Source organism: Xiphophorus couchianus, chromosome 13, assembly GCF_001444195.1.
Source record: "Xiphophorus couchianus chromosome 13, X_couchianus-1.0, whole genome shotgun sequence".
NCBI lineage: Eukaryota > Metazoa > Chordata > Actinopteri > Cyprinodontiformes > Poeciliidae > Xiphophorus > Xiphophorus couchianus.
Window position 1 is genome coordinate 12,718,036 of NC_040240.1, and position 27,684 is coordinate 12,745,719.

Below are 27,684 nucleotides of genomic sequence, written 5' to 3' on the forward strand. Positions count from 1 at the left end.
CCCTCAGTGTGAGATATTTGCTGATAAAAACCTGTTAATGCAGGATTAGCTCATAAAACCGAGCATAGACACTAATCTACGGTTTAAACGCGTATTTCTATTTCTGTGGAGGTATTTTATTAGACTTTTTGGAATAACTGACTGAATATAAAGCACTGAATGACTGCTGAGGTGACCTGAAGCCATGAATGCTTCAATGAATCTCAAACTGCGAGAACAAGTATTTCTACACGGATCAGGAAGGAGGTGGCGGGGGGATGTAAGGTAGGTTAGAAGGACGGATGGACAAGAAAAACAAAGAAAAGAAATCAAGGTAAGGTAGAGGGATGGATTTCAGACCGTGAATGATTTCTGGAAGAAATATTGTTCTGTACTCTATTAATATTCTTTCTACATCCATGCAGGTCTGAAAAATGGCTACATTTCCATCCAGTGTGGGAGGTGGTGTGATTTATTCTGCCAGTCAGCTGTTTACTAAGTATCAACCTCAGGTGTGTCACAGTTAAAGCTGTTATTTGCGCCTCAGACAGTGGACTTTGTATGCATGAACTGTTTAGGCACTTCATTTCCTCGTTTTTTAAAGTCAGTAACAAATAACAGTTGTTTTCATGAAGACTGAATGAAAAAGGTGCACAAGAAGGTTAAAGCAATATCAAAGTTTTATTCGTAAAATGTAGTATAGAGAGGAACAGTAGTACAATTCAGACAGAAAAAAGGAAAATGTAGTTCCATCTTTGAAAACCTTTGATAAAAACGTAAAAAGAGTAACCTGAATTTGCTTCGTGTTCGGAAAAAAGGGCACTGAGGCACGGCCCCGGGTTTTGCATCACTGTTAAAGTTCGAGAGATAGAGAGAAGAGTTGAAAAATACAACCTTTTTTTTTTTTTTTTTTTGCAACAGCGTAAAAAAATACAGCTGGGAAAGAAAACCTCTGCTTTACATCTGTAGTGTTTTTGCTTTGTTTGTTTTTTCTGTTTTTGTGGGATTTTTTTTTTTGTCGATTTTGTTGTCCATATAACAAATACAGCATAAAATCTATCATGATACATCATAGCTTTTGCGTTTCATTCATTACAGTAAAATCAGTAGGATGGTAAATAGTATCAAAAGAACAAACATAACAGATGGTGAGATGAACGAGCACGCAGCGTGAAAACGGAGAAAGCAAAAGGTTAAAAAAGTTCACCACAGCAGGAGGTTTGTGGCTGACCATGTTCCATTAATTCCATATATTCTTCATACATATATATATATATTTATCTCATATATTCTCAACATATATTCATACATATATATATCCGCAACATAACCCCTCCCACTGTGACTCGAAGGTAAAAAGTGACACAAAGAGGATGAATATCTCTATGACTTAAAATATATCTTCTTCCACTGAGCGTATAAAGGAAGTTACACATCTTCGGTATCATTAGCACTTCAGTACATACTGTATAATTCCACTGCATATGAACAGATACTGCTGTTCCAAGCTTTAAACCTGCAAACAATCAGTGTTTCTTTACAAAAACATGTGCTTGGTGAAACAAAGGAGAAAACATAAGTGGAAAAGACAAAAAAATAAAATAAAACCAAGGTAAAGTGAATGATTTTGAAGAGTAAAAACATTTAAAAATCTCAACAGTTACAGACACGAGCAAGGATTTCTGCTTTTATTTCTACACTAAGCAAGTATTCACCTGGCTTTTCCGCATACATTATATTCCAACAATAATTAATAAAAACAATTTTGGTTGGACAAATAGAAATTAACAGTCTTGATTGCATTTTGGAGTCTATATATATCTATCTATCTATATATATAGATAGATATATATATATATAATATTAAATAATAAAAAGAGGACATCTATTAAAAAAAAAGATGCAACTGGAAGAAAGACAACAGTTTTTATATAGTTCCATTCAGACCCGCTTTTGGGGGAGAGACGAACATAAAAAGAAAAACTCTTTTCATGAAAAGTAAGTGCATGTCTATGAGGCGCCATAGAGCTTCACTTTATGTGGAACAAAGTGTTTTCTACCTGGCAGACCTTAAAAAAATTTTAAAAAGAAAACACACACACACACACACAAATTAAACTGTTGACTTTAACAAATACAAAATGGAGTTGTTTTAGACTTAAAACATCACGCGTCATAAATTTCTGCACATTTCTAGCCCCGCCCCATCACAAACCAACGTTCAAGTGATTAGAAAATATATATATATATGCTCATTTAGCTTTCAACCTCAGTACCAAACATAAACAAACAGGTAATTGATGTCCATTTAGGTCCTCAAGATGGCGATCACAAGTACAGTTGGTAGTTTTGCAAAAAAAAAAAAAAAGGTATGTGTGTGCGCGCGTTAAAATTAAAAATAAAAAGCTTCAAAACAATGGCAAAAGCATACCTGATAGTCGCCGTAGCAAAACAGTGTTCTATAGATTAAGCTGATTATATATATGCATAACTGAGTCAGTTTAAGCTTTTATGATTATAAACATCATATATAGCCTGTAGGTCCAGTATTCTGCGACAAGCATTACAGCACCAAACGTTTCATCATTTGGCAAAAATTCAAGCTTTAAGTGAAAGTCAAATGCTTTTGTTTAATAATAATAATAAAGTGTTACTGTGACGCTGTGATTTGTATAAAGCTAGCAATAACAATTCCCCTCTTTTTCTATTTTTTTTTAAATATTTCCCACCCTATTTAAAACAACAAACCCAATGTTGTCTGTTTTTTTCTTTTTTTAAGTATATTCAGTAGTTTTTGTTTCCTGCTAAATCTTGGTGTGCGGTCTGTTTGGCACAATATCACAGCCCTTTTTTTTTTTTCTTTAAATTAATCATAAATATGGCTGTGATACATTAGAGTCACAAAACAGATTTTTGGTTCCAAGATTTTAGCAGGGAAAGAAAATAGGAAAGACAAAAACAAAACAGAAACGAATACAATATTTAGCGCGTCTAAACCAGCTCTACAGAGCAAATATCACTCTTCCTGTGGACAGTAATGCTCTTCGTCTGTGTGCCTCAAGCAACACACTTTCAGATTGCTCGCGCACACAGAAAAAAAAAAAAAAAACTGAAACAAAATAGCATTTAATAAGACCATAATAAGCTCTTTTCATAAATTAAATAATTAACATTTCTTTGTTTAGATGATTGGCCTACCTCAACTCAAAAAATAAAAAGAAAATTACAACACCCCACCCAACTTGCACCCCGAAAAACAAACAGGAAATAAAAAATACATCACCAAAAACCTGATTCATCATATAATTCATCATTAGAATCATTCTCTTATAGGCGCTGGGCCCAGAGTTGGACACATTATAATAATAATAAAATCTGTACATATTGGAGTTCCCATACTAACAAAACTTTAAAAAAAAAAAAAAAAAAACATCTCTTTGTTGTGTACTTGCACAATTAAGTAACCTCGAGGTTTGATAGCACTTTGGAGTTGATTGTTTACCAGCTAGGTTTTGTGTACATACATGTATATATATATATATGTATATATATATTAAACATCAACTTTTTTTTTTCAGATTTGTTTCTCAAGCTTGTTTAGATTGTTTTTAGTCCTCGTCTGGAGCGGCGGCGGTGTTGCCCTCGCCCCAGTTTGATTGGTCGTTGTCGGTGGGCTCCTCCCCCTCCACGTCCTCCACTTCCTCGCCGTCAAAGTCGTCATCGCGAGGAAACTCCATGCCCTCCAGGCCCTCCTGAGTGGCTTGGTGTGAGTCGGCGCAGTCGGCGCACACACCGTAGCGCCGCGAACCGTGACGGATGCCGACGCTGGCTGCAAGCATGAAGATCTTCTTGCAAACCATGCATTTGTATTTTTTGTCTTTCTTGTGCACCTGAGAATAAAAATTAAACGGGGCAATTTAAAAAAAAAAAAAAAAAAAAAAAAAGTTTATTGGAGTGAAGTTGAGATCTACTTTTTTCATTTTGTGACCATTTTTAAGCTAACCCCATTTTTAAACGACATAATTATCGGTAAAGCAACATGCTGCCCTACTATGAACTGTGCAGCTTTTATTCGCAGTAAAACAAATTAAAGGACAAAAGATTTGGATCTTTCCACAATTCATACTGCAGACTAAAGTATCTACATAGAAATTTTCCATAAATGCAAGCAAAAAATTGGCAGTTGCACAAAGCCTTAGTTAAACAAATTGCCCAAAAAGTCTTTTGTTCTCCAAAATGTTAAGAGTGATTTTTTTTTACCCTTGAAACCTAAAATAAGAAGACACACTGTTCACTGCAGATCTACGTTTAGTCTGGGATTGTAATCGTTTCTATAAATTTACCCTTCTAAGGAAAAGATAGATGCAAATTTTATATTATTTTTAAGTAAAATGCAAAATTGCTCGTTCTTGTGATAGTTCTGGTTTAGTCTTTTACTTGTTTTGCATGTTTTAAAGTCAGTTATACACTCTGTGATAGGTTTGTTGATGATCACATGTGAAAATCAACGCTTGGAAATTCTGTAAACTTTAAGTTGTAAAACAGAAAAAGTCACTGTGCTGGTATACATAACATTTCAACTCCTCCAATAATAAAGGGCTCAATTGGTTTTGATTCGGCCAGCAACACAAGCTTTGCTGGTAACGGATTGGTCTAGAATAAATGGGATAAATGGGAAAGATGAATTATTTAGAGGGATGCATTAAAAAAGATTCTCAAGCTGCTAGAAGCCAATTATGTCAACTGATTTCACAATAATACAATTAGAGTTACTTCCTGGTTTGGCTACTTTGTTGCAGTGTGACCAATAACTAAGCTCAAAGCATGCAGTCCCTTCCCAGGGAAGAGCAGAACGCTGCAGTGATCCTAATTTTCCTAAACTACCCAAAGCCTTAAGCTTCAGTAAAAATGCAAAAGGACCACAGTTGAAAATTGTCATTGTCATCTCCACGGTCATAAAATGTTTGAAGTTGAAACAAAAAGAACACCGGCTTCACATCTTACCATTTTTACATGCTTGGAGAATAAGTAAATGTAAAAGGCAACTCTTGGATTGTTTTAGTGATTTTTTTAAGAAATATGAGTTTTTATTCTGTTAGGAGGTGGGATATAAAAACTAAAGTATGGAGTTGGACATGTTTTCCACTTTCTTTATGTATACTTTCAAAAAAATAAGGCAAAATCCATACTGTTCAAGCCTGCATAGGAACACAATATGGACCAGTTGCTGGTATCACAAGTAGCTGAACACTGCCCCTCCCGTACCTGTTGCTGGTCACTAGCGGTCAATATATTAAAAGAAGGTTACTGCACTTTTCTCTCGCTTGAAAGAAAAACAAATCTGGATGACTGTAAATATTTTGGGGGGGAAAAAACAAAACAAAAAAACATCCAGACTACTGTGATTAGCACCCAAAAGCAAAATGTCATTATTACACTGCAGTAAAAGTGTTTAATAATCTGCTAAATAATTTTAAATAATTAAATATCTTTTTATATTTAAAAACATTGTTACTGTAATAATGTCATAATTCAGTAGCTGTATAAAAGGATCTTTGCAGGTTATGTCTTTTTTTATATTATTGTGTGAATTCCTTTGTACTACAACGCTGGTCCTTTTATTCAAAGATATATTTTGAAAATCTCATACCAGCCTATGCTTAGATAATAGTGTCTTTTCTTACTACATTCTGTGGATTATCCAGATGAGGCTTTGTTGTTCGTTCAAGATTTAATACCTGGAAACGATAATCTTTGCCCTTTTCTCTTTGGCTTATGAGCACCGATCCGTTTTTGTACCACTTTGTGAGTGACCCTACCTTACTCCCTGTTTCAACGAAAACTGATAAAGAGTCTAAAAGACTCTGCTTGTGCACTCACTCCCTGTAGGAAAGCTGCCAGACCCAGAACACAAGGTGGTGTGGAATGAAGTGAGAGAGGCCAGAAATCTGTAGGGCTTGGCAGCGTTCGGGTGATGCGCACTGACCGGTGGTGAAGCGGAGGAGAAGGGGGGCGGAGTTTAGTGTGCGTGTGTTGGCTCACCAGGGAATGTCTCTTTACGTGCTCGCGGCGGGTGAACAGCTTGCCGCAGATGTCGCAGCTGAAGGAGCGCACACCTGAGTGGATGATCAGGTGCCTCTTGAGTGTGCGGCGGTGCTTGGCGATGTAGTTACAGTGGGGGCACTTGAGCTTATTGAGGGCTAGGTGTGAGGCCTCGCCTGAGGAGAGAGAAGCAAAGCAGCAGAGGACAATCAACCAGAGTCACCGTCTGTGAAACTTCAATTTGAGTTATCGAGAAGTTCCTTTAAACCAATAACGCTGAGAGGCAACAAGACTATTATCATAAAAGCTGCATTTCAATCCGAAGGCCTAATGAGAACAGGGGGTGTGTCAGGAACCAATATCCTGTTTATCAAATCAGTTGAGAGTAGAGATGCGGTGACCATTACTGCAAAAAACAAACCACAAACTGAAAAGATGCATTAAACATCATTTGCTCCAAGCTATGGAAGTCTGATAAACTGCAAAGGCACAAATGAAATCATTAAATGCGTCTGTGATGCTGTTGCTATGTAACCGGTGTGCTACACGGAAAGAGGAACAGCAGCCTAGTGCTAATTATGAAGCTCGGTAATTGAACACAATAAAAGATACTGAATTATGCACAACCTAGTTACAATTTTTTATTTCTAAATAACACCAACTTTCAATAGTTTATTATGTTATATTTATGTTTATCTAATAAAAATAATGTTCTAATTTTGCATGCTTTTTTTGCCGCTGGATTTGCAGAAAATGCTCCAGTGATAGTCTTCCTGTTAGGGGAGTGGGGCTAACGCGGCAGGGCCCTTTGTTTAGGCCAGAGAGAGCAAAACAGAGGCGTTGTTAAGGTAGCTTGCCAAGGGGCGAGGAGGGGGGATGGTTGATGAGAAGCAGGTCACCTGTGTATTCCCCTCGTGTGTGTGGCTGTGGGTTTTAAACAGCTGAAAAGAAGGTAGTGGATGTACTGCAGTCTGATCATTTAAGCTACATGGAAAGTTGCAACCTCTTCGCTATCTTGGCGCTAAGGAGTGGTCTTGAAAGGTCACATTAATGTTTCTTAAATTGTGTTCCTCTGGTTTGCCTTCACTGTACAGTCTGTTCCTCTTTTGTCTGTTTTTATCTTAGACTGAATCTGAACGCTTCGGCCTGACTGTCACTTTTCTGGGAACCCCTACTAATGCGACATCCTGTCTTTCTGTATAAAAAACTTGCAGCATGTTGGAGTTTTCAAGCATTTTATATTTTAACTCTGAAGTCCCAATTTCCAAATTGGTAGCTGGAAGAAACGCAAACTGGAATGAGAACTGAACAGAGTGAAATGAAAAGTTTGAAGTTTTTCACTAAATGGAAGACTTAAAAAATCAAAAATGGCAGAAGAGAGAGCTGGGTATAGCAACAAACTGTTAATTTGCACTTCTGGAAGTTTGTATCTTGATGAATACTGCATAAAACACAGAAAAATATCCTTTTGAACTGTTTTGTCAATAAAAGATAAGTCCCACTAGTATTCTGACTCGCAGCTGGAACACCGGTTAGTTCGGTGTGATGTCATGTCCGGATCCGGTTCTGGATTCCAATGTGAATGGAAAGCTGGATTAGCCGACAATGCTGGTGCTTTTATAGACCCATCACTTTTCAGAAGACATGCACTGCAACAACTTTTTTTTTTTTTTTTTTTGCTTCACCTGTGCATTGTATGATCATTTTAACACTGTTAGGGAGAAAGAAAAGGCTCACGCTTCACTGTTCCTGTTTGCTCTGCTGTAACAACCAACAATGCACTTGGGGACATGTTTCCCATGAGAAAACGCCTCATCATTAGTTGGAAAAAAATTCACTTCAGGTGAATCAACTACACTTATAAAGCCTGGTTTAAAGGATTTATGTTTAAAAGTGTGACTCAAACCTTTTTCAAAAGAAGCACATTAACAAAATCTTTCATTACCTACTAAATTAACTGGCGGTTTAAACTGTACTCTAGAGAGTGGCATCTTACCATTCTCCCAGGACTCCCCTTGCTGTAAGTCTTGCATGATGCTATACTGGATCTGATTGGCCAGCTCTGGGAAAAGGGAAGGAGGGGAAAAAGGGGGAGGAGAGAAAGAGAGAGGAGAGGAGGGTGAGAGCCTGTGGGGGATGCACACCTCACGATGTTCTGTGTACACAGCCAACCACCCCCACTCGACACAAAGGAGGCAAACAGACACTCATAGAAGCCTACTGTATGTAAAGCAGAGGTTCCCAAGACGGCAGCAAGCTAAGTAGGTTTCCAGCATGGTGGGGGTTAATTAGAGAATGACAGAGTAGAGCCTTCACACCGGCTCGTCTTACACTCCGCTTTTGTAAGCACCTGTGGATGTGTGAGTATACCCTTCCTAAAGCATCAGTGCTTAGAGCCCATTAAAGACACACCCCTATGAGTGTGTGTGTGTGTGTGTTCATGCTCCCTGGGTCAATATTTGGAATAGTGAGGACAGCCCTGGTGCATTAGAGTGGATTAGGAAATGAAGGGACTGCCCCTGGCAGCTTTGCACCTCTCTGGGACCGGGGTGGAGGGGTAGGGGGGGAGGTGAGGGGGGTTATTCTGCATGGGTGTGTTCACTTTAGAGGTTGGTGTTCATGCAAATGTCCACCTGCTCTATGTGCCTGTGCAGATACAATCATTTAAAACAATCCAACAGTCCTGCTTGGAGCAGACAGAAGAACCTGCTGGCTGTATGTGTTGTAAGAGAGTTCAGCGAGAGCAGCAGCCAGTGACAGTCAAGTACTTTAATCCTGTAAACCACTCGTAGCTGTGCTTGTTTTTAAACACTACAATGTGACTCTAAACTCACTGCTGTGTGTCATTTTGGGGGTAAAGTTTCAAAGACGCAGAAGCTAGTTAAAAACAAATATGAGAATATCATCTAGATATGCCTCTATGAAGATATAGCGTAATCATTATAGCCAGATTTATATTTTCTAGCGCTGTCGTATGTTAATGCATGTGATTAATCCAAAAAGTTTAAGCAATTTTGACCTAAAAGCCTCTTTGCAGCAGACGGTTACCTAGTTCAAAGTGGCACGTTACACGGTTTTGTATACACGGTTTTGTACTGCGCTTACAAAAGTGAGTAAAAATATGAGCAAGAAGAGGCAGGCTGGTGCGTTTAGCGGCAAAATTTGCCACTGAACGCACCAGCCTGACTCGCACCAGAGTTCAAATCCTGTCCTCTGTTCCCTTGCTGTGTTTTTCGTCCCTATCTTTCAGATTACTGTCAAAATGAAAGCTACTAGAGCACAAAATAGTTCTTAAAAACAAAAAAAAAACTCATCATGATGGACGTTTGGTTAAGACCAATGTAGTATGTAGCTTACTTATTGGAACCGTAAAGTATCCTTCCACCAAAAAACAACTAGTTGATGGTTAACCTTTCTAGATTATGTTTCAAACAAAATGATTTCTTGGGAACCCAGAAAACTGAGATGTTTAGTTTGAAGCAATAAAACATTCAGCAGGTTTTGAAAATTTTTATGTTTCTCAATGATTAATCACAGAATTAGAGTGATTAATTTGCTTAAATATATTTTTTAAATCAATTGACAGGACTAGTATTTTTCCCCCATTCTTAAAACGTGAAAGAAACAAACAAAGAAGTGTGGAGAATGCCCTTAGGCGCTGCTGGTGTTCTGTCTGATGTAACAGGGTTGGTGTTATAACTATAAAAATAGTATTTAAAGCTGCAGAAAGAATGCCATCATTCAGGCCACTATGTTTCCATCCTAAGGGCCAGCAGTGCAGAACAAACTGAAGCCAAATGAAAGCCAAAAGCGTGACATCACTGTGGGAAACTGGGACGCCTAATATTGCTGCACAAATATTCACAGGTTCGGATGGAAGCACGCATCCGGGCTATGTAGCTTTAGCAATCAGATTCAGTCAACAGTTTTCACCGTCAACAGAAGGGACGACACATTCAAACAACTTTATGTATTCTCGGTCATTTAAGACAACATGAGACTTCTCTACAGTAGGAATAAATACATGGGCTCTGTTTGCAATAAAAATCTAGAGAGAGAGAAAGAGAAGGAGAGGGGAAAATGCTGTCACAAACAAGTAACGTGATCTCTATAAATGGGACAGGACAACTGGGTTGAAAAATAGCATTAAGTGGGTTACAAATACTCCACATGCATGTTGAGTACTACTGAGCCTTCAAGTCTTTTTTATCACCAATGTATGGGTCTAGACAGAAGGTTACTTACCCTTTGCATGATGGGAAAGTGAGGAAAACAAATATTACCACACGCTACATTGCTGTGAGCTAACCGTCACAGCAAATATACTATACGCTTCAATGCCTTTGATCGAGCTCAACAAAATGTGTGGGTGTTTTTACACGCCGAGCAGGGTCACACTGATCTTGTTTAAAGCAACATGACAGTGTAGCTGCCAAAAAGACCCCTGGGACCACTTATAGATAAATGTAAATGAATAGTTCAGTACTACAGGGAAATAAGAGTCTTTAACGTTCTGGGAGGGTGAACTCTAACTGGTCAAAAAAATATAACCCCTCAAGAAGATTGCTCTGGTTTCGTATTTAATACAAACATCAGTAGATACAACTGCAATATTGAAAAATGCATTATTTTATTAATTATATCATCACTGCATTTTCTTATGCACTGTGTGTAGGCTGCAAAGAGTTTTGACTGCCAGAAACTGTCCTCCACTGCGGTAAAGTGTTTTATTATATAATTATATTATTATATAATATTATACATTTCATCGTGACATGAAATGTTTCACTACTGGATAATAACACCACCTAATACAGGGAGAAAGGCACAAAAATGGTTCTTAGAAAGAACTCAATTCATGACTGAAAAATGTTATATACAGTACAAAGCTGGCAAAAATCTAACCACAGAAAAATACATTCATTTTTAATGTTTACAGCTTAATATTTCTCTGCAGATCTTGGTCAATTTGCCCCTTTGCCAAATCATTTCCCCTTTTTGTTACCATCTGTTGCAATTTGTCCAATAAAACCATTTATGTAATGGATTTCAAGCACTGAGCAGTAACTTGTTTATCATGGAAGTTACATATGCTGATAAATTATGCAGCATAATAATCATAACAAAAGCTAAATCTCTCAAACCTGGACTGAATTATTCTACACCAATTAAAGAGAAGTAGCAGTTCTTTACACAGTTGAGCCCAATAAGTAAAATCAATAAATAAAATTTTAAAAAACAGCTAATGATCATGATCAAAAGTGCTTGTATTTTCAAAATGGGGATGGAAATGCCCAGGGGTCTCACTTATAAACATAGCATGCGCTCAAAATGACGACTGAAACTGGAATGTCACTTTCCACTCAAAGGTTTTGATCTACAAAAAATCCCTCACACAAACTCTGACCCACACTTATTACTTACGTTTGTTTTCTAGACTGGAAACTATCATAAGAATTCTAAACAGCAAAAATAGTTAAAGTTATAGTTATAGTTAAAGAGTGTCAATATCAACACATCATAAATACAAATCCTTCTACTCCTCATAAAGGAATTACTCCTGAAAACAACTCCAGAGGACTTGCTTCAAAAAATCAGATTTATCTCTTTAAAGGAGGAGAACAGACACTCCTCTGATCCTAAAAATAAAACCACTCCAGTAAAGTTTTCTAAAATTACCTCTTGGTTCTAACACTAATTGTTTTATAACCCTGCTTTCATATGTTCAAGACTGTGGCAAATAAGTTCTGCAACTTTAAAAACAAAACCACCTTTTGAAAAAGAAAATGTCTACATCTACAGTTAAGTGTCTTACAGAGTTTAACCTTCCCAGCATGAGGCTATATTTAAACTGAACAAGATCTGAGAAAATTAACTAAATGTAAGAGACGTGTTTTTCTTTGATAACCAACCTGTAGCTTTCTTAGGTAAAATGAGCACAGGTGGGTAAATAAAGCGGAGCAACAAAGATGTGTAGAGAATAGAAAGCAAAGGAGTTGGCAAACTTTACTGGTGTTTTCACTAGACTATTACAACACACTGGACTTCTTCATGCACACGCATAGGAGGAGCTGGAGGCACTAAGAGCATTCAAGTGCATTTAGGAAGGCCTGGGGGAGCAACAGTTTCCCCTGCTTCCTTCATTATCCTACATCAGGGAGGCCTTTGCTCTCAAACACACTGAAAGCAGTCCTCCATTTCTGCACAGCCTTTGTGACACACACACACACACATCTCCTCCGCTTGTCTATACCACTTCACCTAATATATGATATCATTATGGGCTAAATGGGACCAGCAAAAGGAGGTAGTTTGAGCCAGGAGATTATCAAAAGCACAGCACTGGATATACATGCAGGGTACAATGGATAGAGCAATGTACAGATTAAGAGATTTAGGAGGGGTAAACTGACAAAACAATGGTAAAAGAACAATTTTATCACCCAAAAACACCTGAACTTGAAGACAGGGCAGCTGGAAGACTTGTGACGATGAAAAAAAACAGTATTTTCGAGCAAACGTCTACAGACATACAGAGTCTTGCTCTGAAATTTTCCACATTTTGCTGTTTTAAAACACATTTCAGTATTCTGTCTTATGTGACAGACAAAGTAGTGTATATTTGTGAAGTGGAAAGTAAATGCATGGTTTTTAAATACATTTTGGGAAAAGTGTGTCGTATTGAGCCCGCCAGATTTACACATGTTTGGATGGAAAATTTTGCCAATTCTTTTTTGAAAATTTCCCAAGCTCAGTAAAACTGGACATGTGCTGAAAGGACTATTCCACAGCATGATGCTGCTACTGCCACCCTTCACCATACTGAAACAAGTATTTCACCTGTAGACTGAAAAAGTTGAATTTCTCATCTAACCAGACTACCTTCCTTGAGGTTTGTTGTGCCTCCTCGTGTTTTTTGGAAAACTTTTTTCAACAATGTCTTTCATGCAGACCAACTTATAGAGGTCCTGTCAGCAGATTCTCAGACTTGCAGGGATAATTTCTGCTCCCTCTGCCCAGCCTGTTTGTTTACATGGAACGTCATGTCCTGGTAGGTCTCCAGTGGTGCCTTACTTTTATTTTCTGATGATCGACTAATAGACGTTCAAAGCTTGGGACACTGATAAATTAAATGCAGGCCACACTTTTCAGAATACCACCAAGATTTTATATTAAAAAAAGTTCAAAACCTTGTAAGATATTTCTACCATTACAGAAATATGCACTACTTTGTGTTGGTTTATCGCAAAAAGTCCCAGCAAAACAACATGTCCAAATGAACAAGTCAGGGGTAGGAATACTTTTGCAAGACACTGCAGTTCTTTAAGGGTGAATACAAGTACTGATTAGCTACGTTTGAGTCAAACTTTTAAAATTATTCTGCAATGAACGACAATTTATAAGAGAAAAAAAGTTGATAACACATGTTATAAGTTACTTTGAGAGTAGTTTTATATTTCAAATAACTCCAGTCAGAATAACTTCCATAAGAAAAGTCATGATATACAATAATGTCCAATTAAAAATAAGTAAATATATGTATTTTTTTACAAAAAAGGTAAAGGGAAAGTAGAAACGATACATGAGCGAGGAGAGTTAGTGAAGCATATGGCAGATAAACAACTAGCTAATTTGGTAACGTCACTGCTGGACACAGGAACTTGCTCTTTTACAAGCCCCTGACCATGTTTGCAGAATCAATCTCAACACATCATTCAAGTAAATAGGAAGCACTCTGTTACAGAGTAGGAGTAGAAATTCCTAACATGAACTTTTATGGCTAAACTCCAGCCACTCTAGCTAGAAAACCCCCAAATGCATCGACTGATTATTTATATCTCTACATTCCTGAAACATCTCTGAAATGCTTGCATCATCTGCAGGCCCAAAAAAAGATCCACAAAACAATTCAGTTTGAAAAGTTATTACAATTGGTCTCTGTATAAAGTTCTTCTCTAACCTTTCTGTGACCCTGTCCATTGTTAATCTTTAGGTACTAGAAGCTTATGTACTAGAGGCTACTTAAACATGCAAAGCACGTTAAACTGAATGCCCTCCCTTCCCTGCTGTCTCTATCCAGAGCTTCCCATTCACAGATCAGCCATAACATTATGACAACAAACAAACTTGTGAAAAACAAACTGTTGTCATCATAGTGGCAGTAGGTTTGATGTATTAAACAACAAGTGAGCAATCTGCTGTTGAGGTTCGTGTGTTGAAAGCAGTAAAAAAAAAGAAGAAAAAAAGACAAATTTACGTAAAAATATTAAGCTACTGTGATCCCAAGGTAAGAAAACTGGTGAACCAATAACACGGGGAAGAAAGTCAAGGCCCACTGATATGCAATCGGAGCAGTTCCACTTGTTGATAAGATTTGTGCCATTTATTGATATGACAAAGAGCAAAACATTTCTCATTTTCAGACTCTTAATCCAACAAGTACAATAACTAAAGTTGTTAAATGGAAAATCAAGGATGAAGGATGTAATTGAAATATTATTTCAGAAATTTAAGTTTTATGCAATGAATAAAAAAGCTGTAGAAACTCAAATATTTTGGATTTCCCCCCCAGATTTAGGCTTGTAAAATTCTAAAGTATCTGAAAATGGATACAAGATCAACAAAATAAACTGAAATGATTAATCTAATGTTCTTATTCAAATTGATAAGAGAGTCTGTTTGGGTTTTTTGGTTTTAGGATAAACAATGTTTAATCCAACAAATCATTAATTAAACTAGTATAATTCATCAAACCTCCACTAAAGAGCTGAAAAAACTGATAACAACTTGGAGCCAGGTACCATCCAGAAGCCTTGTTGAGTCATACAGCTCGGTGCTACTTTGACCTATGTGTAATCATATAGTTATGGCTTAACAGTGTATAATCTTCACATTATAATCGCACTCAGGCTATATCTTAATCAGAGTTGTGAAATGACAATAGTAAACACGAGAAAATGCTTTCTAGATCTCCAATGTGCACCTTACCAGCATTTTCTGAGAGTGAGGAGAAGTCCTCTCTGGGGTAGGAGGCCGACGGTTGGATGAACATCCCTTCATCGAATCCTTCTTCAGGCTCTGGCTGGAAGTTGTAGACGAATCGCCTTGTGGTGGTCTGCTTTTTCCGCCGCCCACTTCCCGCGGCAGCGTCCGTCGCATCTCGCTTTATTGCGGCAGGCGCTGCCGCGGTGCCCCCCGCGACCGGCTCGTTCCAGACGAAGACCTGCGTCTGGCTGCTTGCTGCTCGCATGTCATTGGTCTCTGCTGAGTCAGATGAGGTTTCATTGTGGTGGGTCCAGTTACCAGACGCCCCTGGGGTCACAAGGGCACAGCCCTCAACCCCGGCCCCCGTCACCTCTATATCACTGGTTTCCTCCTTTACCCTGCCATTAACATCGTCTTCTTCAATTGCATCCTTTCCTTGGTTGCCGCTTGCCTTGATTGACAGCTTGGACAGGATACTCGTGGCCCAAAAGTTGCTTGGTTTCCGATCCAGCCCTCTCTGTCCCTCCTTGGCCACTGTCTGCCTCTTGTTGTAGTCCACCACCACCGAATCAGGAGCCTCTTGTTTAATGCTGATATTCAGAGCGTCCTTTATGAAAGCCCTACACGACTGTACAACCTCCGTCATTTGGAGGTAACTCGCAACAGTCATCACCTCAATGGCATTTTGGCTTGTGAGCAGCAAATTTCCGGAGTAGAGAAAGTCGAGGATGACCGAGAAGCCCTGCACGGCAGCAACATCAAGGTGTGTGACAGTGGCTTGGTCCTGCGCCTCGCTCTTGGTCAGACAGTAGAGAGTTTTGAAGTAGCGGCTGCCCGCCACCAGGATGTTCTTGTGCGCGCGGAACACCTGGCCTGAGACAACTATGTTCACATCACAGAGGATGCCACTTTTGCGCTGTTTGTCCAACTCTTGTAGTAGCTGGTAACAGTAGGAGTTTTCATTGGGCTTGTTGCGGTAGTCGTCATCTGAGCAGTTAGTGGAGGGGCTGGTGTTGTCCAATGGTCTCACAGTCTCCTTGTAGCAAAAAGGGAGAAGAAAACAAAAAATTAGTGGGGGAAAAAAAAAAACATATGCAAAATCTCATGGTATTAAATAGAAATGTGTCTCCTCACAATGTAGTCCATCCATGAAACTTGCATGTTTGCTACTAGTATGCAAGTTGGTCTCAAGAAATAAGTATTGTTATAATCCCCAGATAGGAAGGTGTGTCCTTTATATGCGACACCCTGAATCTATGTATGAGATGATATATAAAAAGGTTTCATAAAATCTCCAAATGGATTTTAAAGGAATCACTGTTCAGTGTCAAAATACCAGGTTTAGGTGTGTCCATTAAATTATTTTTAGATTTTTACATAAATATGCTCAATTTCTCCCCCAAAAAAAGCCCTTTAAAGAGCTTCTCCAAGTTCCAGAGAATTAAAATGCCATTATTGCAAGTTTTAAAAAATTAAAACTTGCAATAATGACAAAAGAATAACTTGATAACTTTATAACTTGTTTTTTTCTGCATTTACACCTTTGTTACTTTAAATCTTCACACAGAAAAAGAATTCAGTAAGCTTCATAACACTGACTTACAACTGGTTTGGGCCAACTGCTTCAAACCAAAAATTTGTTACATTTACGTTCTCCTATGAGGAAGAAGCTGGTTGCAAAAAAAGTAACAAGAAAAAATTGAGCTGAACTACAACCATGGCTAAAACACAAAGAATAAAGTATATTTCTCAAAAACAAAATAGAAACAAAGACATTAATGGTAGAATAATAAATTTAAGACACAACAGAGTGAAATTATAGACCTAATATGGGAAATTCTAAGGTATTTAATACTTTTACGTCTAAAATTGAGATTATTAAATTTAAGAATTTGACTTAGCAACACTCAGTTCTGATATACAACCCTTTGTTTGTGGCAACAGTTTAAACTAGCGCAACACAATATATTAAATAGTAATCACTTATTGTAAAATCTCTATTTGTGGCGTGCCGTGGTGGCGTAGGGGATAGCCGACCCATGTTTGGAGGCCTTGAGTCCTCGATGCGGCCGTCGCGGGTTCGATTCCCGGGCCAGACGATATTTGCCGCATGTCTTCCCCCCTTTCCTGTCAGCCTACTTTCATATAAAGGACACTAGAGCCCACAAAAGACCCCCTGGAGGGGTAAAAAAACCAAACTCTATTTGTTAGATTTAAAAAAAAAGGTGGATTTTTTTTATTTTCTAAAAAAAAAAAAAAGTTAAATTATATTGCTCTAGTGAGCTTAATATTGTGTATTTCCTTCTGACACTTTGTACGTGTATTGCTACACCTTACTAAACTTTCGCACAAATATAGACACACAAACAGGTTTCTTCCGTCTGTTTATATACAGTGGAAACATGCACACACATCCCTTTGACTCTCTGTCTGACACCACTGCACCTGCCTCAAAGAGGTGAAACAGGTTCAACAGGCTACTGTTAAGAGGGGGGCAGGTAAGAATGAGGCAGCGAAAGACATTACTTTAAGGCTTGCTCGTAAACAGCCATATAATCAAATCGTTTCCTCAAACAAACTTTAACCTCACAACGACAGATAAAAAACATGCAATGAAAGACTTTATTAAGCAGTTATCTAACAGTCAACCTGCCGTTTGCTCTTACGTCAGGTCTTTCAGGTACGTACGCGTCAATAAATATTTTAATAAGTTTCCCAAAATACCAGGGAACATGTACAGACTCGCTGAATTTAGCGAAGCAAATGAGAGAACAGTGTTAAGGTGGTAACAAGGATCAGTCTCTTCTGAAAGATCGGCCAGAGTTCAATAAATATTTGAGCTTATTCTTCTTCAGCTCCTAAAATGCTTTTTTTTTTAGTCGTTTGCATATATAATTCAGTTAATATACTGTATATGCATGAGATACAAGAACACAACCTGCCTGTTGAATGGGAGGAGAACTGGCAAAGCATAGACCTACCCTGCAACATCCCACTCACCCGGGTATTCATACACCAGGGAGGGGGAGGGCAAAGAGCCAGCATGACAGGGAGCAGAAGACAGTGTACACATACATGCATACGCTCAGTAAATACACGGCATCATTATAACCCGCAAAAGGCTGGGCTGAGGTGAGCCCTTAAGCGTCCTGATATAACAATAGAAAAAACATTTTTAAAAGCTGGAGAGCATAAAGGTGCTTTTTGTTTTGTTTCGTGCTTTTCCCCCAACATAATACACACAACCAGAGCGTAGATCTCTGGTTGTGTGTATTTGGTTGTCTGGTTGTCTGATTTTCGAATTGCACAGCAGATGTCCTAATCCAGAATAATTCACATTGCTCTGGCCCTGCATTTTTGCCCCCACCCACCCCCATCTCTGCCTCGCACGCTTGCGTGTGCGCGCATGGGTTGAAGCCAGGCTGCCCACACGTACACACAGCTGGGGCTTCGGACCGGGTAATTCAGATTAAATCCATTTCTCAAAGGTCCCCACCCAGCCCCCACCTACCCACCACCCCCCACTCCCTCCACACTGCAGCTCTTGTCCAGGGCAGCCTGGGCACAGAGGGCTGTATGGGTGGGGTGGGGGGGGGCTTATCGTCCTCTGCCACAGCTGGAAGCGGGGAGAGATGGAGCGAGATGGGATAGAATAAAATGAGAGGCAGAATGAGGGAGAGATGGAGTGTGGGGAGGTTGGGTGGTAGATATAAAAAAATGAATAAAGCAAAACAAAAGAGAATGCAAATACAAACTATTAGGAGACAATGATTGCAAGGGTTTGTGGGAGAAAAATATACATGTCGCACACACATGACAAAATAAGGTAAAGGCAGAGCGATGAGAATTATTGGTGCGCAGATTAACGACATGAACTAAAGGACGGGAATTGAGAGCAAAAACCTGAGCTCTATGAAAAAAAACAGGCTGAGGAGACGATGTGGACCAAAGGGGGACAGAAAGCCAGCGCGATAGAGAAGGAGTTGTCGGGTCACCCCATTTTAGCATTCACAATAGCCTGTGCTCTCCCCGAGGCTGATTGTCCACTCACTGTGGGCCTTTGTAAAAAGGCTTGGCACTCAACTCTCTTATTACACAGCAGCTCCCACTGACAAATGCAGAAAAGAGCCGTGGTGCATGTGGGCGAGTCTAAGAGGTTGAGCAGAGAGGATGAGAAATTAGTCCATGATGTACACATCAAAGCCTCTGGAGGGGTACATCCTCCCTGCTGAGTACTAAGGTTGAATATATTTGTGTGGTAAAGTGAAGGTCCACAGAGATCAGCTGGTAAACACAAGTGGGCAATTTTATAGCTTGCCTGGCCAGTCAGGAACTCAAAATCTGATTTTTATCTGATTAGTAAATGCACCGTATGAAAAGACTAAGACTACAGGTATTGATAACACTCTTCCATGGGGAAGTTGTTACTGTGGGAAGAAGAAAGTTAGCCATTTTCAGTATCAGTGTGTTTTTTAAAAATGAATTCAATGGTATCTGAGATGCAACAAGTGGAGGCCTGGTGGTCATTTCTTTTACTTTTAGAGCAAAACTATTTTTGTGGGATTGTGACTACATGGAAAGATTTGTAGTTCACTCTTATCACATACCACAAAGGTTTGTGAAAATATGTCCAAAATGACCATCCTCATATATAATGAATTTAGAAATGTTAGCAGATGTTTGAAAACCTCAGAGTAGAGATAAGTGGGTGTCAGCCTTCTTCAGGGAAGGAGTTAATTATTGTGTAGTGCAAATAATGTAAGAAGAAATACTGCTAAAATCCATTACTATCACTAATATAAGATGCTACAAGTATGAAGCATGTAAAAACAAAGTACTATTATTATGTTCATGTAAAATCATATTTTTCCTAAAACAATGTGTTGCTTCTGCTCCAAATCAAAATAATTATTAGCTACTCACAGCAAATGCATCTTTAACTATCCAATTTTAGTTCCAAACGAGAAAATATAATCTGCTAAAAACTCATTCTGGCAGGCCAAACGTTTACAAAAGCAAGAGATCAGAAATTTGTCACGAATAAAGCAAGAAGAGCCATGCAGGCTTTTGAGTTAAATTGTACTTGTTAGAGGTTACCATTTTGACTTGCTCTCTTGATTTGACAAGCTTTTAACCATTTATATAGCAACAGGAAAATATAACCTAAAGATGGGAGATCTTTTTGCAGGTCTCTGCACCTTCAACTTTTAAATTCCCACAGATTTTCTATGTTTGAACGTTAATAGTCCAACTATCCGGGTGCTGGATAGGTTGCTTCATCCTGGCCTCATCAGCGGCAGCATCCTTTCTCCAGATGTGCCACGTATAAACTGAGAGCTTAGAGAGACCAGTAGACCAATCCTGTGCAGCAGATGCTGGAGGCAAAACCTAACTAAGCCAAGAAAGAATTGAGAGACAATATCAACCTCTGCCAAGTCCTTATTCGTTCCAGAGATTGCAAAAGGTGAACCAAGAGGAGATGGGCAAGATGAGTCCTTAGATGTAGGTCAAAAAGAAAAGTTTGAAAAGCCAAACGTATGCTGCCAGTCTAGTGATTTACAGGTGCATTAAATGAATCAAGATGGCTTTAAAGTCAAGCTTAGCAATGTAGTGTATCAGCACTCAAAAAATGTACTACCACAAACCCAAACAATCCACAAAGTCCCAAGGCCAGCAAATGCATGAAAAAACTTTTAGACACACCATGAACAAAATCATGTGATGCAACTCCTGTCTTCATGCAACATAAAGACCCACTGGAACCACTTTTGTTTACCTTTAATGCACATGTTGTCCTCCATTTGCACACCCGTACCCCACCCACCCAGCATCTATCCTGTCCCATGACCAGTCCAGCCCAGAGGCCATCTCCAGCGTTCTTTGCCTAATTCTGCTGGTCCTCCGCTACGTCTGGCCCCTCCTCCTCGCCCGGCCCGTCTGTCTGTCCCTTAGATGCTAGAACAATATCGCAGTGTGCATTTGGCCCAAGGTGTGGGAGGGCTGCTCTGAGTGTCTCCCTGCGTACCAACAATGCTAAACAGCTATGGTGGGGGTGCCACAAGAAAGGGGGTTTTTAGCAAGAAGAATTCTCCCTCTGGCTTCACCCCACCCATTCCCCCTGACCTGTGGCCCCCAATAAACATCCCATCTATCTGCTAGGCTCCACCGGGTGTGTCTCCTTCCCCATTTGGGGAGACACAGCAATTATGAATAAGTGTTTGTCATAACCAAATTTAGGGAGGGGGGTGAAAATTACTTAACAGTTCTGAAGATATCTGAATTTCCTGTCTGCGAATTAACTGTGATGCTCTCATCTCACACTAAGATCAAGAAAAAGATAGGCATCGGTTAAGCTGTGACAAAGATTTTTTTTTATTCCAACATAGCAGAGTTTATTAATTGTGTGCTTAGTAGCAACAAAAAGAAAAGCATGACAGTGACACAAAAGGGAAAAACAGAGAATGAATGGAGAGAACAGCTGTATAGGACCGGAACAAGTTTCATGTGACAATTCAATGCATCTTTGTTTCATATGGTAGAAATGGAAATACAGTCATAGTTTGGCTTAAAGAGTTTAAATAGAAGGCAATAACACATAGGTCTGTGGGCAGTGGGCACTGACAAAGAATTGACACATACTTGACTACTCTTCTGAGGAAAACTGAGGCAACAGTAACTCATGACATCACGCATATAACAAAATGAGAAAAATGTTGCCTGTTCAACATTTAAGATTGAAATATTTGATGTCAGACACCCAAGGTCAACTTTTATACTGCCATAACGTCTCACCAGAGAGAAGTAGCAAAGGAAGCGTAAGACAGCACGGAGAGAATTAAGAACAACAGCCCCCTTTTTTCTAAGGATACCCACATTTATTACAGCTGCTCGGGTGTACCGAGGCTAATTGAGTTAACTTTAACAAATGCAGCAGAGGAATGACTAACAGGAATGAGTGTAGAGAACAAGACGTCGTCTCATAACGTCTTTAATGTGCTGCTTCACAATGCTTTACAACTTCTATTATCATATTCAAGAAGCACTCCTATCAACTGAACTGAAGAACACAAATCAGAAATAAATAACTGTACAGCTAATTAAGCTGTACATACAAACTAAACACAGAAACAGGACTTTGTAGCTCAAACAGTCTCCTTAGTGGTGTCTGGGGTCCTTGTTGCTAGGGAAAAGCCACACCAAGCCCCTAATCCACTCCTACTGCTCTCCTTACCAATTAGAGATGTGTACAAGTTAGTGGATGACTTTAAGTAATTCTGATTAGCAACTGCGTGTACAAAGGAAGGGAACTAAATGTAGTAGTGAAATCCTCTCTGCTCACAAATTAGAGTCAAATAGGACCCTGTTCTTAATTCTCCTGACAGCTCAGGCCATTGTCAGTACATGAGGCGGTACACGACCATGATTAAGGAACAGAAAATGTGGGCACTAATCGGTGAATCAATGTTTCAAACCGAGCAGTTTGTATATACCCACGTCACAAAAAATCTGCTGTAGATGTGCTGCCTCTGCTCTAATAAAATTAAGAAAACCAATAAAAAGACCTCATGCACATCAGCAACTAAATACTTATACTATTAAAGAGTCTTAACTTTCTTTAACAACATTCAGCATGATGATACTGACAACACACTGCTACCTCCCTCAACTTTACGGTGAGTAATTTTTATAGCCCAATATTAAAAAGAAGTCATTGCAAAGTCAGTTAGTAGATGGTTATAATAATAATAATAATGATAATAAACCAGGATGGCGACCTCCATATTAGCATTTTGTGAGAGAGTTGTTTATGTTTATTGTTGTCCATTTTTACCTGCATACAAGACTTTTAAGATTTTTGTTTCTGAATCAACTTGCAGTATATTGCGAGGAAGTGTGGTTATGTGACTCCATTATGAGAGGTATGGATTCAATCAGGTATGGATTCAACATTTTTCAAATAAAAACAAATGAATCAAGGTTTTATATAACCTTCTAGCAATATTTATGATTATGTCAATTCATTCAGAACAAAACTTGCAGGTGCAAAGCTATAATGCTGGTTATGAAGTTAGGGTAACAATGGCAAAAAGGCAAAAACTGAGCCAGAGCCTTTCACATTTTGCATACCCAATAATATATTTGACTACCATAGTCGCACCATAAATTCACATCTCCTACATTAATTGTTTCAAAGAAAACAAACTGGTAATATCCTTGGAAGCTTGATCAATGCATCTCTAATGATTTCCCTAAACAGTAGGCAAAAAGTCCAGTTGTATAGATATAAGATGATTCAGGTGATGCTGTGCTACTTGATTACTAACATCTATTTCACTGATTCCTCCCTGTTGTAAGGTCGCCTGTGGGCAAAGCAAGCTGTCAGGCTCCAGCCAGCATGATTTACTCCCCTCCTCTTGTTCAGCCTTGCAAGTGACACCATCTATGGATTTTGGGGGGTCATTCTCGCACAATGCCTCTAATTTAGCTCCCTGAAGGGAGGAGTAGGAAGAGGTTGGTGGAGGAAGAAATGCGCCAAAGGTCACCCGTGACTGCAAGGCAGTGGAGTTAGCATGAGAGGCGGGGGGGGGGGGGCGGTTCCCCAAAGGCTGTCAGGGTCGAGCCCTAGCCATTGTTTGACCTCTAGGCAAGCTAGCAATCAACACAACAGCCAATACAATAGTACTAAATTCTATATGGCACAATTACTGCCTTACATTTGTGAATCAAAGTGCTGCTTTAACGATACATTCTGAGACTCAACCTCTTGGTGTAGCAGGTGTCAAACAGGAGCAGGTGTAATTACTCTGATATCTGAAGGGACAGTTCATTTTAAACCTTGAAATGTTTTCTTAAAACCATCTATAAGTGGCTCACTGTTATAAGTGACCTCACCACCCTTAATGACCATCTACCTTTAGCTTGACAGCAACGCCTTAAGCGGCTAGAAAGCTATGCTAGCTGTTAGCTAAAGCTAGAAGGCTGGAGCTAACTAATTAGCCAGGGGGAGGGATTGGGAAGCTTAGGTAAAAGCCAATTTTCGCCTTAGCTTTATATTTTAAGTTCTTCGACGTAAAAAAGCAACGATAAAAGAAGTAACGAATTGATAGTTTGACAGTTGTCTGACTGGTATTTCATGTTACGTAGGTAAACGGAAGCGGAGCCAGCTAACGTTACCTGTTTGGTGGGGTCATTTCTACCGTGCTCGGAAGACAGGTGATGTCTCAGCAGCAAGGCCCGCTTGTAGTTACGGCTCCCTTTGACGAGCTCGTCGCTGTTTTTAGTGGCAATGTTGTGGCACCAAGAACAAGACATGAGTCCCGTCTCTTGGCAGAATTTGAGCCATGGGAATTCTTGCAGCCACGCAGCGTGGAATCGTGAGTGTTTCTGAAGCAGGGTCTGCGGTCTCATCTCTACCCCAGATTTCCTGGAACCAGTTTCGCCTCCCCTCACAACGCCCCGACACTCTTGTCCTTCTTCAGTGTTGTTGGTGGGACCGTTCCCCGCTGTCCAGCTATTTCCCTCCCTACACCCGTCGTCTCCTTCAACCGAGCCCACACGATCGTCCCCGTCCCCGGCTGCACAGCTGCCCCCTTCCGGGTCCTCTTCCTCCTCCGCCTCGGGCTCCGTGCTGTCGCTGACAGACCCAGCGCCCTCCACTCTCTTCTGCGACGGTCCCTTCGCCCCCAGATCCCTGTCCTCCTCTTGATCCGGCCTATTCCCGTTAAAATGTCGGTCTTGACAGGCCGGGGCCTCCCAGCTGTTACAGTTGCCCCCGCCGATGCCGCTGGAGCCCGTTAACCCAGCTGATCCACCTCCTCGGAAAGCCAGAGACCTGCGATTTCTCTCACCGGACATTTTTTCTTTATAAATATTACTATCTTCACTTTCCCAACAGTGTCTACCCTCCAGCGAATAAGCAGTGAATTTAAAAGCGATGTCTTTCCCCGAAAGAGATGGCCCGCCGTCGTTTCTTTCCCCTGCCTGGCCCTCCCGGTGAGAGTATGTAGGTTATGCGGAAATAAATAAAGGTTTTAAACGCATAATGAATTTCAGGGTTCTCGCTGCGTCCGCGCAGGCCCCGCAGAGGTCGAATGGCAACGACTTTCCTCCCCACAATGCACCTCGACCAGAGCGAGGGGGGGGAGACTGGAGAGACAGAGAAGGAAGGGGGGAGAAAGGGGGACGGCTTTAAAGGGAGATGGGGGTGCTGTTGATCTGCAAGAGGTCCTTTGTATTTTAAGGCTGCACCCATTTTCCGCGTGCTTTTCATCTTTTGACTTTGCTTTTTATTCGGTCTATAAATGCTGACATGTGTTCCCCTCTTTAGCTCAAAGCATTGTGACCACAATGGTCATATGACTTCTACAGGAATACATTAACCGGGAGGAGGTGTGCATTTTATTAATAATAATAATAATAATAATAATAATAATAATGCTATTAGAACAAATTTATTCTCCTCTGGTATTCCTGCATAAATATTAATTAAATATTAATATTCATTTGATATATCTACATGAGAGAAGCTTGGCAATTTTAATTCTAAATTGATCATATTTATTGATATTCTTTACCACTGTTGATGACACTAATGACACCACACATGACCACTTTAGTCTTTATTTATTCCTGCTTCTGACCAATAAAATTATAGTGAGATTTATAAACAGCTATTTTCTAGTTAGCTGTTTATAAATCTGTATTGTATTGTAAACTGATATGAAATATAGTGATTTCATATCAGTTTAATGAAACACATAATAACAAATCAAACGACTTTAGCTTTTTCATTTATTTATTGGTGTTTTAATGACTTGAGAAAATTGTGTAACTATTACTAGAAAAGTAGTGTACATATAGTAATAAAATTACAGCAATATTATTATTATTATTATTGACAATTCCTCCACTGTCTGTAATTATTATCATAATTATAATAATTATTATTGGGATAATATATCAACATATGCCGTTATAAGCAATAGCTTCTAGAAAAAAATATGGATGTATAATATAAATACAAAATAGTAAAATATATTTGGAAAAGTATTTGCATTTTGTAAATATTTTATACATCGATATTCCTTTGTTATTCTAAAAAAGGACATTTTATAAATTTTTATAGACTACTGGCTGCATTAATACAATGGTTCTTGGTAAACTCTGAATCTGACAAAAATAAAATAAAACAGTGGCATTAGCTTTTAAACTGACATAATTTATTGACATACATACACAATTTTATGTCGCTTATACTAAAGTGTAATACCAACTAAAAGGCTTCAGCAGTCCAAAGTAGTATATTTATGTAAATATACACATTTGTCATCTTAAATGTGTATATTTTGAGACCCCCTACTTTTTTTAGATTCCCTACTTTGTATGTTTTGATCCATATTGTACTTCATATCCACACTTTAAGAAACAGTGGTCTACCAAAGAAACAATTGTTGTCTCTAAATTACTTTAACAAAGTAAAGAGTAATAATTTGTCTTATTTTTGTGATGTGCATTGAGCATTGATTAATCTTCTTTACATAAAAACTTTGACTTTGAATTATGTTGAGTGGATTTTGTTCAACCAACAACTACATGTACCAAAATAAGAATAAACTGAATCAACCTTCATCTTTCCCTGGATAAAATGAATCTATTTTGAGACTTATGCAAGGAACTGTAGCAGATCTGTCTATCAAATAAGTTTGTTTCTACTTGATGTTAATGCAATGTATTCCAGCAGAGGGCACTGTTTCACGAGAGCCTTTCTCTTCGCGTGTATGTCTCTTCATGGGTAATACTTGACATACTTGTGAATATACTTTATGTACTGCTTCTAATTAATAGTTTTACACACAGTGTGTAAACAAGAGAGGGACCTACCCCACGGTCCGGTTACAGAAAGATGGAGAGTATTATGTCCAGCTGGTTTAATTGGTCTGGGGCACTGTCATTTCTTGTTAACAATGTGAAGGATTGTTTTCCACAATTAAAAAAAAAATCCATGTAAAAAAACCCCCAAAAACAAACAAACAAACAAACAAAAAAAAACAAAGAGAAAGGAAGAAAAAAAGATTCTGCAAGAGCTGCACATCTTACAAGTTGGTATTATAAGAGCCCTTGAACCAGCCTTTGGGTTCTTTGCAAGCTCTGAATAAGTCACACCTTATTAATCAGATTGAGCCATGTAAGTACCAATAAATACTGTAAAAATATTTTTGCAAGTGCCCAGTAAAAACCTTTATGTACTGTGTGGTAAGTCACACTTGTTACCCAGGACAGTTACAGCCTGGTACCTACCCACAAGTAAGACCTGCCAAATGCATCTCTTGAGAAGTTAAACACCTACAGCCCAAGGTTCCATAAAATACAGTTGAAATATTTTGTCAGCCCAAGATAAGTATTCTCACCACATACTACTTCCACATCTGTACAAGTACCTCATTAATACAAGTATCTCCCCATCAACATAAGTATTAAGAAAGCACCCTTTAAGTTCCAGGTAACTTGTCACACCTAATTATAAACAGCTCATTGGCCTATGTTATTTGCTATAAGCAAGATTTTTTTCAAGCAGAATTGTGCAGGAAGGCAATGGTACCTGAAAATGGGTGAAAGTTCTGGCTGGGCATCTTCAGTTCAATTCAATTCAATTCAAAAATGCTTTCTTAATCCCAAAGA

At 39.1% G+C, this 27,684-nt stretch overlaps 1 protein-coding gene across 2 annotated transcripts; it reads right to left on the reverse strand.

The window, feature by feature from the left end:
- Nucleotides 1-641: 641 nt before the first annotated feature.
- On the reverse strand, nt 642-25,134 carry zbtb10 (zinc finger and BTB domain containing 10). 2 transcript variants are annotated; one of them, XM_028036442.1, is made up of 5 exons: nt 24,181-25,134; nt 15,010-16,042; nt 8,018-8,083; nt 6,022-6,197; nt 642-3,869 (listed from the first exon to the last, which is right to left on the reverse strand). In XM_028036442.1, exons 1-5 carry the CDS (start codon nt 24,859-24,861, stop codon nt 3,588-3,590), a joined length of 2,238 nt encoding a protein of 745 aa, XP_027892243.1. In that variant the 5' UTR covers nt 24,862-25,134; the 3' UTR covers nt 642-3,587. The 2 variants fall into 2 exon arrangements, with proteins under 2 accessions (XP_027892243.1, XP_027892244.1); XM_028036443.1 differs by lacking the exon at nt 8,018-8,083.
- Nucleotides 25,135-27,684: the final 2,550 nt, after the last annotated feature.